The 20,075-nt window shown below is 47.6% G+C and overlaps 2 protein-coding genes across 2 annotated transcripts in view; both read left to right on the top strand.

Annotated features, from left to right (window-relative positions):
* Positions 1-1,081: 1,081 nt before the first annotated feature.
* LOC147659221 (solute carrier family 22 member 23-like) overlaps positions 1,082-20,075 on the top strand; it is a 655,822-nt gene continuing 636,828 nt past the window's right edge. Inside the window, exon 1 of the mRNA XM_086951876.1 lies at positions 1,082-2,245. Coding sequence (XP_086808002.1) covers positions 1,760-2,245 — 486 coding nt within the window. The 5' untranslated portion in view covers positions 1,082-1,759. The remainder of the gene's footprint in view (positions 2,246-20,075) is intronic.
* LOC147659222 (uncharacterized) overlaps positions 3,220-20,075 on the top strand; it is a 63,125-nt gene continuing 46,269 nt past the window's right edge. Inside the window, exon 1 of the mRNA XM_086951875.1 lies at positions 3,220-3,271. Within this exon, the coding sequence (XP_086808001.1) occupies positions 3,220-3,271 (52 nt within the window). The remainder of the gene's footprint in view (positions 3,272-20,075) is intronic.

Genomic DNA, 20,075 nt, shown 5'->3' with positions numbered 1-20,075 from the left:
CACCCAAGATCACATTTCATCTACTTTTATTTTTTTCACTTTCACTGCTGCTTTCAGATAACTGCATTTGTCAGCAGTGATCGTTCCGCTCACTGAGCCATCCTTCCACAAGTTGTGTAATGTGTTGAGGGTGACCAGCTTCCTACAGGTCATTACAAACGTTGTTTCCAGTCTTTCAATTCCGTGTAACAGCCTAATATATTCTGGATATTGTAGTCTCATTTGGCTTTCATTTAAGTATTTATACTAGCATCCCTTAAATCAATGATTTGATTGTGAAATGTTCAGGACTGTGATTGGTGAGAATATCTGCAATTACCTAAATTAAAGTGGTTGGCCTAAATGTGACGACTATTTTCGCAGTGAAAAGGATGTTTGGGGGCTATGGTATATACATCTTGTCTTTCTTTCTGGCATTAGCCAGGACATTTTGATTTTACTAAACTAATAAATGTTTATTAGAATTCCATGGACTTTAGGCCAGCTCTCCTCATCCATTGGTCAGTTGTTGCACCTTGCACGTTGTTCCCCCACACTACATCATAGGACAGCTCAGCTGTCAGTCGGCTTCAGCCATTGGCTTAGTGCACTGTGGTGACAGCTTAGGTTCCCTTTCACCATGAGCACATTTGCCCACAAAGTAGTCCCCTTCAAAGCTGGGGGTTATGGTAATCCAACAGTAACATTTTACAAAAGCAGTGACAAGCCAACCAAGCATTGGTCAAGCCAAAATTCTGATATCGAAAGCGGCTGCCTTTACTGTTGCTCTTTCACATAAACTCGCTTGCTTTCGAAGGTCAGCCAGAAAAAAACACAAGGTGTTTCCGCCTAAATTCAGAACCTATTATGATTCATGTGGAGGGAATGATATCAACAGATCCCTGAGGGCCAGCTCCCTGCGTGGCATCAACAGCTCACCTGTGCCTGCCTCCGCAGCTGACAGGCACAGGTGGGCGGGGCGCGCGGCACAGGTGAGCAGCAGCAGCGGGCGGGGAGGTTCCACCACTTCCGGCTCCGCGCGGCAAGGAGTGACAGTGGGCGGGGCCACTGGGACTTACCCCGCGTGCTCGGACCCGCAGCTGTGCAAGGTGCCAGAGCCGTGTAAGCCGGCTTTACCCTGGGAACCCCGCAGCCGGGGGAGCGACCTGTGGCGGCAGCGCGTGACCCGTGCAGGAAAGAAAGCAGCCGGGGAGCAGAGGCACCTCACACAGCAGGCACAGTGCCGTGTGTGCAGGGAGCAGGCACGGCGACGGTCTGCATGTGAGGCGGCATATAAACCCCTGGATACAGGAAGCTGGCGCAGTGGCACTGCCCGCGGGCGAAGGAAGAGCCGACAGTGAGGGTGCTGCTCCTGACAGCACACACGGCGGACGTCGCTTTGGGTACTTCAAGAGTGGCCGGGTGCAAGAACCGGCAGGGTGCTGGCAGCACGTACACTGCTCGCTATCAGGCGCTGTGCCCGGAATAATACTAGCGGCAGTGAGCGGGAGGGAAGCACCGGCCCTGTGACAGACCCCCAGCATTGTAAATAACCATTGGCTGCTACAAGGGTACTCTACATCCTACAGGCGCAGTGACCGGTCTCCGAGCGCCCACCGCCGTCCAACCCCCTCCGTCCCCGCGCAAATGCAGCTCCCCCCGTCCCCGGGGCTCTGCTGACACTCGCCGGTGGTTGTCGTCCCAGTGACCCCGGTGCCGCATCGCGGAGGCGGGGGTCCTCCTGCGGCAGAGCGGCCCTCCCTCCATGTGAGCGGGCGGGATGGCCTCGGAGCTGAGAGAGCCCCCGGGGCGGCTGGAGGAGAATGGCTCGGCGCTGCCCGCCGCCCCGTCCCCGGGGCCCGGCTCCAGGCGGGGCTCGGCGGCGGCGGAGGCCCCCAGCCCGCTGCTGCTAGACTTCGACCGCGAGGTGATGCCGGTGGCGGGCGGCCTGGGGCCCTACACGCGGCGCCTGGTGCTGCTCACCTGGGTGCCCATGCTCTTCATCGGCTTCAGCCAGTTCTCGGACTCCTTCCTGCTGGATCAGCCAGACTACTGGTGCCTGGGCAGCCGAGGCAACGCCACGGCGCACCGCCTGCTCGCCCCCACCGGGGGCCCCGTGATGGGCCCAGAGCACAACATGAGCCACAGCCGGGGGCTCCTGGAGCACCCCGTCCACGCCGAGGATCCGCAGCTGGGCAAGGACTGCCAGTGCAGCGAGTGGAGCTACCAAATCCGGGCCGGCCTGGGGCAGAACGTGGTCAGCAAGGTAAGAATGATGTGACCTGACCTGTGACCCCGCTCCCAGCGGTACACCCATCAAACTCGGTATATACCCTTCTGTGGGGCTTCTCTTACAGGGGCAGTGGAATGTGCTCTATGGGGTGGGGGGGGGGGGGGGCATGCTGTGTGACCCACTCTGTATCACTAGCGTCTGTCACAATGTTATTCCCACCCGTACTCCTCAATATTTTCTACACAGATGCAGGGCAACATCGGCACGGTGTAAGGTACTGAACGCCCAATAGCACCAGTACCTCCATCCCCCGTTTCACAGAGAGGGGCCCGGCGTGGTACAACTACTCTGCCACCATTGTAGCCCGCCAAACTCCTCAACACTCCCCCTCACAGAATTAAAGCAGGCTGTCCCCGGTGAGACCGGCACTGCAGCGCCCATCTACCCTGCTAAACCCCTCACTGAGGCAGGTGCCCTCGGCATGGTACTGCGTGCACTGTGGCACCATAATTATACCCTTATATTACACCATTATACCCTTTCGGATTTCTCCCGGAAGAAAGGTACACAGAGCAAGTACTGTATGCCATCTAAACTGTCTCCTTGGAGGCAGGGTGCCTTCTGCTTTGCAGGGCATGTCCTGCAGTGTGATTATACCCGTTATTGAACTCCTCACAGAGGCCGGGTACCATCGGCGTGGTACACCAGCTACAGTATCTCCATTAGACGCCTTCTGTGGGCAGGGTGCCCTGGTGTAGCATGTACTATACCCTCACTGAACACCTCTCTGAGGCAGGGTACCCTTCACGAGGTTCGACATGGATTGACTTTTTTTTTTGTACCACACTAGATTTGTCAGAGGCAGGGTACCCTTGACATGGCACAGCATGTCTTGTAGCTCCCCTATTACCCCACTAGATTCGTCAGAGGCAGGGTACCTTCTGCATGGCACCGCACGCCCTGTAATGCAGCTCCGTAGCGCCATACTCCACAGGAACCGCTCAGGTATGAAGCGAGGAGAAGCAGGGAGCAGCCTCTGGCAGAACGTGGACCTGGAAGGTATGGTAAAGAACACCCGCCCCTATACTATAGAAACTGTTGCCCCACCACATTCCCTACACTGCCCTCACTCACACTATATTGTTCTTGCAGGCGGCTTCAGCAGACACCGCCCCCACCAAAACCAGCACCCCATGGACTCGACCCTCTCATAACGCCGAGAGCACCTCTGCACCGGGCCCCACCGTCTGCCGTGCCCCCTCTGTCAGACAGATCACGACACACCGAACCCCCTCTCAGCATAGATTTCATGGCACAGCCAATCGTAAGAGCCCTCCCTGACCCCATTCATTCACACAGTCCACTTTATACACACATCTCCACTGTATACACACATTTCCTCTGGATTACTAAACATCCATCGACACGCTAGGGCTGGGTTGCTGCCCGAAACATCTGTGTGCCTCTGGGGCTAACGCGTATTTAAAGTTCCCGTCTAGAGACTGCAGTTTCCCGGCCTGCTGCTATGAACATTCTTGTTCGTGCCAAGACCCAGATTTCAGCTGCATACTGTTTCCTAATTAAAATCACTCAATATGGTAAATACACGGCAGTCTGTATATAGTGCTTTCTTAGTCGATTTTAGGCTTCAAATTGCTTTACATAAAAGGCGTTCAATTGATTGTGGTGGTCCTGCACTGCAAAGATGAACAGTCGCGCTGGCCCTGCCGGCTTCGCACTCGTGGCCTGTCGACATTTGTCAGCAGTGTGTGCTTGGCCCCCCCGAGGGAGGGGGAAGCTCTGCGAGTTGCTAGGCTCAGTCTGCGTAGTGAAAACAAATAATGTTAAATGATAATGAAATTCACTCTGCTCCCAGTATAATATGAATAAACTCCTCCCTCGCTGTGCTGTTCTGTTCACGAGCTGAGCTCTTCATGGAGGGCATTATTTTTACAGGCGGAGATTGGGGGTGTTGCGAGGATTAAACCCCCTACCTCTTCCCTGCTATACTTTTCATATTATCACAAACGGCGTGTCCTTGTAACCTCAAAAAAGCACGGCCTCCCTTGCCAAGTGACAAAATGACACACAATGGAGCTTCCATTGCAATCTCCCGACAGCTTTCACTTTCGTTATCTAACCGTGTCAGACGAGACAGACTGATTGGTGACTGCATCTGTCAGCGACACATAGAGAGCGGGAAACAAAGCATGAAAACAACTCCCGCCTTAACAAAATTAGAGAATGGATTCTAGTATTTAGTATTTTTTTACGGAAATAGTTTTTGTTTACTGTCCTTGTTGAAGCCACTTGCTTATTGCTGTCCACACTTGTGTGTGTGTTTTTTTTATCACTCTTTACCTATGCATTTTTCATCCTGGTTCCTAAATCGCTGCTCCTTCACTTTTTTTTTTTTTTTCGAACGTCCCGTAACAACCACATTACGTAACCTACAGTTCCATCCTTTCAGCCTTATGACAATACTTAACATGACAAGGCAGTAGCAAGAGTTGAAACCCGCAGAGTAGCACTCATGTACCGTGAAGGCTGAAACCCAGCTGAAAAATAAACAAAACTCGGAATGGAGATCAAGTGCATAACAATCACAGTATAAGGAGCAATGTAGTAAAAAGAAAACCAAACGTAAATTACTATGAAACACAATTTATTAAAATGTTAAATTGACTAGCAATATAAATGGAAGCCATAAAGCAAGTGAAACTTAGTCGCTTAAAGTGGAAGCTAGAACCAGTAAAAGTAGTAGTACTAAATACCCTACTGTGAAAATACCGGTAACTACAAAAAGTTAAAAATGCGCCACATAAACAATAAAATACTCCCAAAAGAAGTAAAAGAATCAATCGTTGCAAACGCGAAAAGCAACAACTCGGTTAATTTAAAAGTCACGAGCTAGTACAATTTAAAAGGCCCAAATCGAACAGTGCTAGCGAATCACTGAATAGTATTGTGGTGAAACGTAACACTACTGCTGTGGCTTTAATTCTAAAAGCGCCGATCCCCTTTGATGTGTTTGGAGACCGCGGAATCTGTATCATGTTTGTAAACGAGGGCATTATTTGTTGTTACATGGGTATCAGGTTCAGGAAAGGGCTAATTGCTGGCGAATCAGTGGCTTAATCAGTGACATGGGCCCTAGTGTCAGGAAGGAAATGTTTCTCCTGGTTGTGTGTTGAACTCTGAAGTGGAGCAATAATCAGGGTTCAGTAGCTCCCTTCAGGGCTCTGGTGCCGCTGCACCAATGGCTGCTATTACCGTTAGTGGAAGCACGTAAGAGTCAGACTCGAAGTGTTTATGGATTGAAGTGTGTAAACTTTTGTATCCGCGGTTGCAGGTTTTCCGCAGTCCTGTCAGGCCACACGCAGCGGAAGTGGCGCGCTTCACCTCCACTGCGGGGCAGTCGAGTCTTCCCAATCGCCAGTGGCCCCTCGCCTTATGAACACAGCTAGGAGGGGGCTAGTTACTGAGTGTGCAGTCCTCGAGAGGGACAAGAGGCCTGCTCCTGTGGGCGCCAGTGCCTTGGTGTGGCCCGAAACTGCTTTAAGCCGCTTTAAGTAGCAGGCGGTGGCACAGCTAGTTTAAAGGCACGTCTGTGGCACTATTCGAGGTTAAAGGGCACGCACCCGTCAGACATTTAAGATAAAGAAACGCGCCATGTCTCGTGTGTGGTTGAACGTCGTTTGCATTTTTAGAAATGCGTGGGTATTCCCAAACCTAGAAGGTGGTTTTTTTTTCCACACGTTCTTCGCACTTGAACGTGGTGTGAAAAAAAGGCCACTTTAATTGTTGACTGGTGTGAAAAAGACCCCATAGTATCCGGAGGTTTAGGAGAACAGATTTGTCCATTGGGAAGAACATTATCCAGAGAGGGGGATGGGCGGGAAAAATGAAATTGTTTTGCACATTTCTGATTCATTCATGGCATGCGGATGGTTCACACTCTAGACATTGCTTACTATTAAACGTAAAGGAGAGTAAGGGTGGACAGTTCTGAAATGCAGTGTGTACGGTTTGTCCCGGGCTGGGCAGTGGCTGTATGCGAGGCCTTTTTTTAGTAACACTGGCGAATAGATCAATTAATGGTCTGGTGCATTTGTTATGTTTTTCAGCTCCCGCCAAACCCCCTCCCCAAACTCTTGTTATGGAAATATCTGCTCACATTCGCCAAAAAACCTCACTAGAAACTGAAGGCCATGTTTTGTTCACTTAAGTCTCTTCCCACCTGGGGAGGTACCAATCGAGTTCACCATCTCTAAAACGAGTTGAGATGGTGGTCTGATCTGTTGGGGAAAGACCCTGCCCCCTAAAATTCTATGCAATTTATTCCATGTAAGGGTGTTTATAGGTGTGCACCTGCTCTTTACCTCGGTACTTCCGGACAAATCTGCCTAAGGCGAGTGCCTGCGGCTCTGGCGGCCTAACTCCTTAGCATCAGGTCTCAAAAAAAGTTAAAATGTATTTGATGATTCTGTGTCCTTTTAGGAAAGGGGGTTGTGTGTGTGTGTGTGTGTGTTGAGCAATGGCTGTGAAGCTGGAAGTGAGAATAGAGGGAGGGCAGGAGTCTGGCGTGAGATCACTGTATGTGCTTATGAAGTTGCGTCAGTAACTGGAGCCCATGGGACGGAGGGGCCCTTGTGTGCATCAACAGCATAGTCCGGATGTAAACAGACTGCAGCTCTGGAAGGAAGCTTCTTTTTAAGACCAAGTAGCGTAATCGTGAATCTCTGTATCGTCAATGCATACGATAACACACTGCAGCGCCAATAAACCTAGATCCAGTCAATTAATTTAGTTATTGGCCCTCGCTTAATTTGCGGGCCAAGTCTCCTGCCGAGGCACTTTAGGAGATCAAGGTGCGCGCTCTCCGAGTCCAATAATCTTTATTTATTATACTGTTGTACAGATAGCTACTTTACTAATTAGTACGGTCCTGATGTTGACACCTGCGACACAGCACTGAAGTCCTATTAATGTAATTGCTCTCAATTGGTTCTTCACTGCAACAAACATGCTTCATCACATGGAGCAGTTAAAGCCTGCAGACTCGCCCCTTGGTTGTGGCACTATACCTGTAATTATGTTATATATGTGTAGAATTTTCTGTCGCACGGAGGTTGCTTTGCATGGGTGCGGGGAAGGAAAGTTTAGGTAGGACTCGAGGTGGGATTAACACATGTCCGAAACCTGATATGTGAAAAGACCGCCTCTTTGGTACACTTCAAACGTCCCTAGGCACAAGTGCATGTTCATGCCGCCCCCCCCCCCCCCCCATTCTCATAGTTCGCTTCGAAGTGCAGGGGCAGAGGAGGCATGTTCCAGAGTGCGAGGCCTGGTACCCATAGCTTTCCGCCCACAAACCGTTCGCGTTTTGTCCAGTGGATGTCTGTTTTAGGTGGCAACGTTTGGCCTCTGGTCCACGGTGCGGCATCAGCAGGTTGGAGAGGTGCGAGGCCGCTGCCTCGGGATCTCTGTGGTGCATGAAGGCCTAGGGTCTCCAGCTCGACCCTCTGCTTGGTTGAGAGCCAGAGGGGTCGCCTCGGCCAAGGGTAATGACCGGGAGATGGCCTCGCGGTATTTAATGCTTGCCTAGCTCCTGACAAGGTGTGCTTAATGGACTCCATTGCAGTAGTGCGCCCGCGGGCGGCCACTGAGCGAGCACGCGGCCTCCCGCGGCAGAGGTCGCCGCGCGCCAGGGTGGTCGAAGGCGTTCGCGAGGGCGGTGTTCACCTGCGCAATCAATGCCTGGTTCGAGTTCACAGCGGCTCTCTAGTCGGGAATGAAGGAGAGCAGCCGGACTCAAGGGCGTGTGGGGGAGCCATTACACGCGTAGCCGTGTTATTGCACAAACAGTGCTTTCAAAGGCCATCTTAGGGTTCGTTAGATGTTTGCAGAACGTTCAGCCTTCTGTCTTTTTCACCAGAACGCCTCACGTTCATTATCGCGCGCCGGGGACAAGTCATTCTTTTACATATAGTCGGAGTTTAGTACCACCGTGGTGGTTGTCTAAAAACAAATATTGTAAACACAACCGAAACTCAAAAGGTGCTTTTATAGACAGTACCTGGTACTCTAAAACATGAGTTTAATTTTTTTACTCATTGATATTACGTGTTTATTTAGCTTGATGATAAGTCACAAGGCAAAAAGGCGCAAGGTGTAGTAGACAGCCGGGGGTTTGGATGGTCAATCACAAGAAGCATTGCATTGATTAGTAAGTGCTTTTAAGTTTACTCTGCACTTCTCGCTGGGGCCCCTCACCTCACTTGACACTGCTGTGTAGTAATGTTGAGGTTTTTTTTTCTGCGTTTAGGTCACGCGCGCCCTGTGCGGCACGAGGACGTTCACATCTTGGAAAGCCCGTGACGTGTGAGCGCGCGCAGCCCACTTGTGTACCTCCCGCCCGCCCCCAGCGGTGGCGATGTGAGTCAGTGCAGCTGCAGGCTGCCCACCGATGGCTTGTCCGTGGAACACCACTTATCTTGTCCCTCCTCTGTAAACGGTCCCTTATTACAGCCCTCGCTGATGGCTGTAAATTGCATCTTCCGAGTGCCCCATTACTGTGGAAAGTTGTCACGTAGCCCCTCTGCACATGGAGGGAGCTTGTACCAAAAACACCTGTAGCTAGACTAGAATAAAGGGCCAGGCAGAAGTCTCAAAAGGCCTCCAGGAGCACTGGCGCCCATGTTATGTTATCTTATTGCCATGGCAATGGAATTTTGTGATAGTGCATGACCAAACTATGTGGCAGAGTTGACTAAATGATGTGGCAAGAAAAGGTCAATTATGCGGTATAAAGTGGTACATTCAATAGTATAATTAGTTTGCTATTTCAAGACACAATACTGTGCGGGCAAAAGTTTCACCTCATTATACAATTTTTAAGAACTGAATTCTGCAAACGAATGGTGACCAATTAACCTTTGCAAAGACATTGCCTCTGTTTATGTATTATTTAGTGATCAAGTTGAACTAGATGCACACTTTGTTTTTGGTTGATCTAAAATGTATGTTTCTGATCTTGTAATTTGTTTCAACGTCATTTAATCCATAATTATGACGGAAACGTGGCAGCAGAGTCAGACTGGCCGAAAGGGCAATCTGACAATGCCTGAAGGGCTGGTTTGACAGATCATTGCATGCACTGTTTTTTTTTGTTTCTTGCCTACCAGTTTTACTGCTGATTTCTCAGAGGTTAGTACAAATGTTGCCTGCAGCCAGCACAAATGCACGCAGTCTCCCATACCGTGCAAAACAACTATGCAGTTTGTCTTCACACGTTTAAAACTGCCCTGATTTGCCAATGTGGGCCACTTTCTAGCTATATATTAGCCAATGGAGGGGACTTTTAATTTGGTGCCAGGGCCTACATACTATCCCAGTCCTCCTACCTTATGTGGCAGCCGTGGATTTGCATAATTGCAGTGGCAGTGTTTTTATTGGACCGTGAACACCAAGCTCATCTGCAGCATGTTTATTAATATCCGGATTCTGAAGTCTGGGAGTTGCTATGATGTATCTAAACCCATATGAATGTCTTGAACCGTTAGTCCCGGGGTCTGGAGAAGATTACATTTTGTCCTTAATTACCCAGTGGCATGACATCTGCTCACCCCCTTACATTTCCCAGCTATTAAATATTACCATGGTGAAATATCATTTGGCCTGTCATACCTTAGGTGAATTATTTAAAAATGTTATGTTTTATTGTGAATTCGACACAATTTGTTTGTTCTTGCCTGTACCGGTGCATGGAAATAGAATACCAATTTCAGTAAAAGTGAAGTATGGTTTAAGGGAAGGTAAATAACACAAATGACTTTGAAATTATTGGCATTTATCCAGCATATTATGACTGCATTTTCCTGCTATTTTGCAGTTTTTACACATTGGTGGAAAAGGGATCTCTGAGCTGCAGACAATTCAGTTTTCACATGAAAGAAAACTTAATATTGAGCAGAACTTATGCATTGAGAAATGGGACTCGGATACAAGCATGCATTGAATGAATAGTGAGAAGTTATTCTCACGAGAGAGTATGAATTCTCCGTAAATGAACACAACAAGATGATGGACAGAGTGCTAAAACATTTCAAACACTCACCCCTCCAGTCAAGATCTGTGTTAAATCCATTGTTCTTTTGCTCACCTTCCACCCCAGTTCAGAACCAGCCATTTGCAAAGTCTTAACTGCTCCTCATGGGACCTGTCCAACCTGAACTGTCAGGTCAGGTCCTACCTGACCGAAAACAAGCATCCTGGGACCAGTTTCAGATTATTGCCCCTCATCAGCCAGATTTGCTTGAATCCAGTGGCACAGCGAGCAAGGGACCCACATCTGGGGGTACCCATGGCAACTTAGGGCAAACAAAGTAAACACCGCACAATGATGGATCAATTGCTGAAACCTTTCAAGCACTCACCCCCAGTCCACTCTCAGTGCCACTGGATTCAAGCTAGCCTGGCTGAGGTGTGAATCCCCGAAACTGGTCCCAGGATGCTTGTTTCCCGTCCAGGGAGGACCTGGCTTGGCAGTTAAGGCTGGACTGTTTCCATGGGGATCAGGGTCCAGACTGATTTGCATATGGTTGGGTCCTAACTGGGGTGGCATAGTGAGCAAAAGACTGATGGATTTAACTCTGATCTCTTGACTCTGGGTGAGTGTTTCAAAAGTTTCAGCACTCCGTCCATCTTGTTGGGTTTGCTATGTCTGTAAATGAAGCCTAAATGATATTTATTAATAGTAAGAGCGGAATACTGGCTACCAAAGATTTACAAGTGGTGGATTGTTATAACAACTTTATACATACTCATGAAAAGACTGCGCTGGGCACCAAACTACTGGGAAGTTACCTATGGCCCACTGGTCATTGTCTTCAAATAAATGTTAATGAAATGACATTGGTGTCTGTCGTTGTGATCAGTGCTAGCGGAGGAGCGTTGCCCCCCCCCCATACTTCTGGTGCGGAGAGTGTAAAAAATAAAATGATGTTCAAATAATTGTATTACCATTTTATTTTTGATGCTTTCTGCCAGCAATCGTAGTACGAGGGCAGGGTGGGGCCAGTGGGTCACTGCTGCTAATGACTGGCAGCAGTGAGGAGTGGCCACTTAAGTTTGCATTGTGCATGTTGGTTTGGCTGGCTTCCTTGCTACGGCCAAACCAACATGTGTAATTCAAACCTCTCCAACCCGGCTGTCTTGGATGATGGGTCCAGACTTGCCAGTCTTGTGATATGTTAAGTGCTGATCGAAGGGGTGCAGCTTTGTTTCTGTTCTGATTAAAAGTCCCAGTTCTATAAAAATAAGTGGATGGCCATGACGGGCGGCTAACCAGGTTTACAAAGTGCATTCCTCCCATGGTGGAAATCCCTGCATTAGAAGCTTATAGGTTGTGCAAAGAGAATGTGCGCCCTGTTTACATGAGCTCTTAACAGTGACGTGTGCACTTTTGCTTTTGTCTGACCATGCCAATGTAATCACCTGTAAGCCCTTAATTACTCAAATGATTATAACGTATTTATGGAAGCCCATCAGCCACCACAAAGTCTGTATTCCTTTACTATAGCAAGTGTTATAGAAAATTGTCTCTACCCATATTTGGACTGATGTATAATAACTTATCTGGTGTCACTAAAGTTTTGTAGTTAGTGTTTTTAATAAAGTTGCTTCACTTTAAAAACAATTATTTATATATTTGAATAATATGATGCGTGTCAGAAGGTCAGTTGACTAGTCTACTTATCTCCACCATTTGGCTGTCTCCGCATTGTGCATGGCGTGGCGCATGAGTTGGTATGTTACTCCAACACAATTTTCTTCACTTAAGAGTACATGTGTCGCAGGTGTGGAAGAACATGGGCTTATGTGCTGGATACAGCTTCCTGTGGCATTCAAACAGATGTGGTTCAAAGGCATTACTTTTCCAGATCTCTTACTTTTTCTGGAATTTGTATACATGTACAGATATGTGCACATGCTATAACTAATATTATTAGAGTAAAATGCCAATAAAAATGATTGAACAAAAAATGTCTGGTTCGAAAGCAGGACAATTTTGCTAACCCTTCTATGCCAATAAGACTTTGGTACATGCTCGAAACTGTGTCAGTCCCTATTACCATCCCGTCTGTCAAACTGTAGATACTTCAGTGGTTGTGTTGTGTCAGCATGTGTCTCTAGCTGTGATGTCATTGTGTCTGTAGTCTCCCTGCATCGCCCCCTTTCTCCTCTCTTACACTCTTCAGCACCAACACACGTGTTGGGTCTGGCCTATAGACAGCTTTTGTGGTTTTGCCTCCCTCATGTTTTCTAAAGAAAATCATAAGAAAAATACATATAAATACGTAGCCGATCTTTCAGTCAGCTTGCTTCATATATTGGTCTTTTCAGGTGTAATTCACATTTTGCTTCTGTGGGCCACCGCCTGTAGCATGCTGCAGTGGATCAGTCCTGTTCAGCCATTGGATGTCTGCACTGTGATGGGCGGTATTTTGCAGTTGCACATGTGCATATCGAACTAAAAAGTAGTCCTATTCACTGTCGGAGCTGGTAGACTGGTATGCAATGCTCCTTTTTATGTTTGCAAAAATAAATGCATAAAAAAATGCAAGCTTGCCAAAGCCAGACCTTTTGGCAATGTTTGCCCCCCCCCCCCGATTCCTATGTGGCTAGTTTTCATAGTCTAGATTTTCTTTCATTGTATTTTTATAGCATCACCGTCGTTGTATTTTATAGCATCACCATGTCATGGAAACCATATGTGTTTTGAGCTTATTGCTGAAGTGCCATCGTGCATTGTTAGTTCAATGCTGGGTATTTCGCTTTGCTTTTTATCTATCAAGTTATACATTCATCATGGTTTCTGCGTGATTCATTGTCCTGCCAGCTGGTTTTATACAACACTTCCTATTTGACGTGACACGTCGAGTCCCTTCTCGCACAGTCAGTCAGACAAAACGCGTACCCACGCCCACCCCTCTCCCCACCCTCCAGTGAGACTGCCTGACACCCAACTGTTCTGATTAGAAATTGCAAACATCTCAAGCCATATTTTATTTATGCTTTTAAAACAAACTTAGAAATTAATTTAATCACAGCACAATCTAAAATGTTTACATGACTTTAGTTTCTTCCATATATTTTTACCAGTCAGCTATACATCGAGTCACCTAAAACCTCTACCACCACAGAAAGTAGTTCTATAAGCTCATGGATGGCCTGTTCCCGGATCACCTCTCCCCATCTCTGGGTTTTCACTCTTGTGTGAAAAATGACTGAGCTTCTCTTAAATGCTGCTTTTGTGCATTAGCCGATCTAAACTCCAAGCAGAAAGCCTCCTTTCACCAGAGCGCTTGCGGCTTGGGCACCCCCCCTCCTACACACCCACCGAAAGAGCCAGCCTGTGCAACTGGGTCATGCCTTGGTCCCCCGGCAAGGACGATCCCCCTCAAACCCCCAAAGCCCAGTCCCCAAAAGTGCCACAGCTCTGAGCTGAGTTAGGCTGGGGCCACGGAAGCGATCATGCCAACTCCTCCAATGACAGGTTCTCTATTGAATGCTGCAAGCACATCCCTTTGAGGTCCCACTGACTCTGTTCTTGCAAGGTTGACCTGAAATCCCTGCCCATCATGAACTTCTCCTGCCACAAGCCAGCATAAATAGGACCCCCACCACCTGAGAGACAAATTGGCATGTGAAAGCGAAAATGTTGCTCGCAAACATGCCATTGCCCTCAGGAGGCAAATGCACCCTATCTGGAAGAAAAAAAAACCTCTTGCCCCCTGCTACAACAATGGGGGATACAGTCCAATCAAGACGATCTCAACAACTTACACAACCATCTATCTGTTCAGGCATTTAGCAGACTCAATTAGCGCCCGTTCAAAATGTCCCAGAGCCAGGACTTCCTAGGGACTATATGTGACCACACAATGAAGGCTTTCGGAAAACACTTGGTAAGTCACATGACCTCACACGTATTGTCCTTGAAAAGGTCTCTATATCCAATTTGTGCATAATCATTGCCTTGCCCCCCCCCCCCCCCCCCATATCTAAAATCACTGGAACCAGAGGTGGGATTCTCCTTTGAATCAGCCTGTCTACCACCGACTGAGGGCCATTTCCCTGAGCCCCTCTCCACCCCCCTTGACCATACCACCTAATGTTGAAACCAGTTGAATTGGCACGTGTTTCATAATCACCAGACCTGAAGGCTCACCAAGCTCTCTGGATGAAAGAGTGACCAAACACCCACACCTTTCTTGTGGGCATAGCACCTGCACTGTGCTATCGCTGAGCCAGCGATAACCAGGTGCGGCGGCCCACATCCTTTACACCGGGGAAATCTTTGTGGCCCGCCATACCAGAAATTGGTACCTACTCCTGCTATGGTGCCACATCTCATTCGGCTTGCCTTATTCAGGGCGCGCCATGGAGCATTTCAGATTTTAGCTTTCACAGAGCTGATTCTTGGGTTTGCAAAAGATTTTAAGGTAGATCGCAAAACATAGCTGACCTTATACAACAAATATTCTATTATGCATATTGTTACAGATTGTTAAACATGCAGGACTAGGCAAAGAAGAGTGTTTGTATTTTTTTTTTTTTTATATTGATGGCACTTTTATCACGGAGAATGCCTATCACCCAGTGGCTATGAGGATGTTGATTGTAAAGGAGGATGATTATTTTTTTATTTTTTTTATTTCATGGCCCGGAAAAAGCTGCCCATTACCATAGCTGTTTCCTGGGCCTTTGGTGTCTCCAGGACACCGACTTTCCTTACTTTCTGGGCAACTTCGATGACTCTTCTACTGGGGTGGGTGAGGCCCCATTTTAGCTGCAAGCCTTCCTCTTTGAGATCGAAGAGATCACTCCTGGTTCCCTGCGTGGATCTGAATGTAGGGCACATTTATACTTGATTGGGATTCTACAGGGACCCTAGTAATTATGATGACCCTAGTTATTATAATGACCCTTGTGTACAGGTGTCATTGGACTTGATTATGTAACATCAGTGGCAATTTTTAAAACAGAGTTTGTTGTATGTATCTGGAAAAACCTTCCAGGACGCTAGCAAAATGGTTCAAAGCTTTAACAGCTTGATAGTACAGATTAACGCTCAGATGACTAACCTGGGCATGAATATGGTTCTTTCGCAGTGGGCCATTGTGGTACCCTGTGTTCCTTGGTGCCAAGTACATGTGGAAGACAAGGCCCCTGTGGGCTTTAGAGATTATACTGCATCTCAGCTTTTATCTCATGAATAGGGTTGCCCTCTGGTAGAAGTGAGCCGTTCAACTGGCCCGAGGGCTTGTGGATTATAGGGAGCTGGTGGAGAGAGCCTAGGAAGAAATGGGGGACACTACTGATGTGCAGAGCTGGAGACTGTGTAGGGTATGTGTGTAAAGCGCAAGACTAAAGCAAGGATAGAGGTGGAGACCATGGAGGCTATGTATGTAAAGACAGGGATTTAAGTGGGGCCGGTCCCGAGTAATTAAAATCTGACTTTGAGAAGGCTCTATATTCATGTTCTTAACTTTACAGGTAACATTCATAGCTTTGACAACAAATGGTAAAAACCCTTAAGGTAATTCAAGACAGCGATTCGATCCCTGTTTACATTTCACATGGTTTACTTCATCTTGCTTTCCCTAAGAGTATTTGCCTTTTTTGGGGTTGAACATGCGCTAGCATGCATGTCTCACTTGCGAGACACTGTTAACAAAAAAGGGCTTGGAACCCACTTGTTGCTCAATTTGTTGGCCTCCCTGACACTCTTCTTTACAGCCTTCCAATTCGTCAAAGCAGGCCTAATATAATTTCCATTCCTCTGAGGACCAGGCACTGATTGGTTCAACTTAAACAGTGACCTTATGCTGCTCCCGATGTGATTACGGTACAATTTTGTTATTTTTGACATCTATTGCCCTGCAAACAGAAGCGTGTGACTGGCAAAAACATGCCCAGCAGGACAAACAAAATTGCAAAGATTTCTTTTCTATAGTTAACTTTTATTTTGCAAACTCTTATTTTCTCACATTACACTGTTTTCTTTTTGCTTGTGGATGCTGTTCTTAAAAGATATATATTTTATTGCAAAGTGACATTGTTTCTTATGTGTAACTTCTGAAGTTGTGCTTTAACACATTTTGCAGTACATTCCACTCTAATCCGCCCGCTCAAATCTGCCCCACTTAATCCAGTCGACCCCAGACCACTCCAATCTATCCCACTCACTCCAATCCATCCCCCTCACTCCAATCCATCCCACTTACTCCAGTCTGCCCCAACTCTCTCCATTCCTCCCCTCTACAATCCACCCCACTCCAGTCCAGCCCACCTTAATCCAATTTACCCCAACCAATCCACCATATTTCAATCCATCATACTCTAATCCACCCCATCCAGTCCACTCTAATTCATCCTACCCCATTTCAGTCCGCCCTACTCAATCAATCCAGCCTATCCCACTCCAGTTCACCCTGTTACAATCCACCCTGCTCCAATCCAGTCCACCCTGCTCCAATCCACCCCTCCACTCTAATTCACTCCTCTCCAAACCACCCTACTCTACTCTAATCCAATCCACCCCACCTTAAACCAGTCTAATCCACACCATTTCAATCCCCCTATCCCAGTCACCTACTCGAATACGCCCCAATCTACTCCAATCCACCACACTACCCCAATCCTCTCCACTGCAATCAACCCTACTCTACGCCACGCCACGACACTCCACTCTGACAGTGCACTCTAACACTCTCTGCTACTGAACCCCTGAATTCTACTCCCCTCTATAGAACTCTGACTACTTCCCCACTCCAATCTACTCCAACAAATCCAGTCTACGGCACTCTGCTCTTCCCCTTCCTGCTCCACTCCAGGACACTCAAGAACACTAACTTTTAGCCATGCTCAACAGCAGTCACACTGGTATAAAACATGGCAAAACACACTGACACAGCCAATAGCTCTTGAATAGGCGAGACCTATTGGCTTTCCCAACACTTGTTCAAGATGTTGTTTTTCTTGCAACATGTATCTTTTGCATGGTGCATGCTGCGAACTGAACAGCTCCTAGGTGAGTTCAGGCTGTCCTTGGGCCTACCTGACAGGGTTTGATTGCGAGCTCTGAGGTTGAAGCTGGAGGCCGTGCAAGCTTCTTACCCTGCCTGTTAGTGGGGTCATAAAGATGTCCAGACGACCTGCTCACCCAAACTTCGGCCTATCTGTAAAGCTATATGGAAAATATGGGTTGATTGTGGGAAACTGTGTGAAAGAGGTCCATAGCTGTTAAAATATTGATAGCCAAGAGGAAAAAATGCAGTGCTTGCAGGTGAGTTCGGTGGTTGTGCGTGGGTGGGAAGGATGGTGTAGTTATCCAGTTGAGGATGAAGGCAGTGCCCGTTTTTTAACAGTGCCTGTCAGTGGGCCAAAAAGCTGTTCAAACTACATGGTCATGCATTTCTCAGCCTCTTTGCAGACTATGTGAAAATGTGTGGCAGCCTTTAGCTCTCAAAATATTGAGAAGATGAAAGTAAAATAAAAAAATTCGTGCTTACAAGCGAGATAGGTTGTATGTTTGGGGTATTGAATATAATGTGAGGCACCGTATTCGGGAGAGAGTGAAAAGAGGGTGCTGAAGAGGAAAGGGGGGAGCCACAAGATACTCAGATGGGTGTACACAAACTTGCACTATTCCTCTTAAGAGCACCCACTTAACCTCTGCCTAGTGTGTGTGTGTGTTTGTCCTCAAAAAACCAGTGGCCTGACCTCACGAGAATGAACTCTGCTCGCCTTTAAATCCAGAAATACCGGCAGGTTGGGTTTGCAGCTTTAACTCCATACATGCGCTTCTCAGATGGACATTTTAGGATGCTTTGGGTGCCCCGCGCCTGGGTCGAGAGGCAGCTGATATGCGCCACTTCTAATGTCTTTAAACATACAGCGAGTACCATTCGGGTGGCTAGGAGCAGTGGTGTAGCAAGGTCAGGCGGTACCCCGTGCGGAAAATTTCTTGGTACCCCCGGCTTGACAAAATGGCAAAAATGTGTTTAAAACCCAACTTTTTTCTATTTTGTTACCCCCCTCAGTGATGACACCCGAGGTGGCCCGCACCCACTGCACCCCCCCCCCCCCTTACTATGCCACTGGCTTGGAGACCTAAGCCCCTGCAGGTCACTTACGAGTTAGTCGCGGTTGAGCCAACTGGCCCATTTCTCTTTCTAAGGTCGGGGAAAGAGTAAGATTTATTTACCTTTACACTAAAGGACTTAGAAAATGCAAACTCCAGCGGTGAGCTGACCGCTTTATGAAACAAGAATAGAGAGGATGTGGCCCTACGGTCAGAGCTGCCAACTTTGGAGCTGGGGATCCAGGTCCGAGGCTGTGTGTTGTCTCAACATCCCGTGATTCAGGGCAGATCACTTTATCTCCCCGTGCCCACCACAAACAATGTCCTTGTGTAACGCAACTGGTACTCATGTAAAGCACTCCAAGACCTTCGGGTGGAGTTTGCGCTCTATAAAACTGAAAGAGATTAAAATAGTGGGGGCTGATGGGCTAAAGACCGGACTGGAGCATTGAGGAGGGTTACTTAATCTCCCTGTTCATACCAAAAATGAATGTGTCCTTGTGTAATGTAACTGGTGTTTATGTAAAGCGCTCCAATACCTTTGGGTCGAGTTTGCGCTATATAAACCAGCAATAAATAGTGTTGTGGCGAGAGTCGACAGCGTGTCGTCGGCAGAGGTGGCTGATGCTTGCTTGGCGTAGAGAGGAAGGGGGTGCAATAAGGGCCTGGTGAGAGGTGGTATGTTGAAAATCGGCAAACTAACCAGAGGTTGGTCCAGAGCTTTAGCCTAGAATGAAGAAAAGTTGGCAGAGAGGGCGGGCTATGTAATTAGGGGCGAGGTTTAAACATTTAAGCTAAAATTAGCGTTGACTACCATACATTTGCATAGAATCACAACAGCAACTGACATTCGTGACAGTTTCTCTGTACGCATTGCAGAGATGCCAATGATTGGCTGACCACTATTTTTGAAAACTTTTTTGCCTCTTACAGGCACTGAAGAAACTCTCACTGCCTTGGGCCACTACTTAATTGTGCCCCATTATAAACACCTGAGTGCGCCACTATTCCAGTTGTGCACGAGATAATGTGATATGCCGCCATAAAAAAAAAATCCGCAACAGAATCCTGGAAAAAAAAGGAAACGTTCATAGGGAATGAATCATTAAGTGAAGCATGTGAAACATAAGCAGGAACGATATGCATTACCTTCGCGGTTTTTACATTCATTCTTCAAATAGTGTTTTTGCATGCGAAGTTCAGCACAGTAGTACGGAGCCCGAAAAGCACCCGTTTCAATGTCCGTGTTATATTACTTCAGTGTCTGAGCCTCGTGTTGGCCTTTGGTGGTTGCGGGAGGAAAGGCTGTTTGCTAGTAGTGGGCTGCATGCCAGCAAGTGTGCGTGAGTGGATGTGATGGTTGCACACAGTGCGCGCCCTATCTGGTATTTAGACATTGGACAAGGGTTATTTTATGCCATGATATGAAAGAAAAGTATAGGTTGTTTGTGCTCGCGGTGCTACTTATTTACTTTGAAGTTTGTCATGACGATTGACGTTGGCCACGTTCGCGCGTGGGATAATAACCAGGGGTGAGGGATCCGGATGGATGTACGAAACCTGCAACTTGTTTGGCTTCCTGTTTCTGTCCGGTCTGCTGGTCTCCAGATGGCTGAGAGCAGCACATGACCTGGATCCGGCTGAAGCGTCTCCCCCACAACGCGGTACTAAAGTTCAAGCCTGGCCTTATTCGCTTCACGTCGTCCATCG

Source organism: Lissotriton vulgaris, unplaced genomic scaffold (assembly GCF_964263255.1).
Source record: "Lissotriton vulgaris unplaced genomic scaffold, aLisVul1.2 SCAFFOLD_384, whole genome shotgun sequence".
Lineage (NCBI taxonomy): Eukaryota > Metazoa > Chordata > Amphibia > Caudata > Salamandridae > Lissotriton > Lissotriton vulgaris.
Note: the sequence above shows the minus strand (reverse complement) of the source record. Positions and strands in the feature narration are given on the sequence as shown.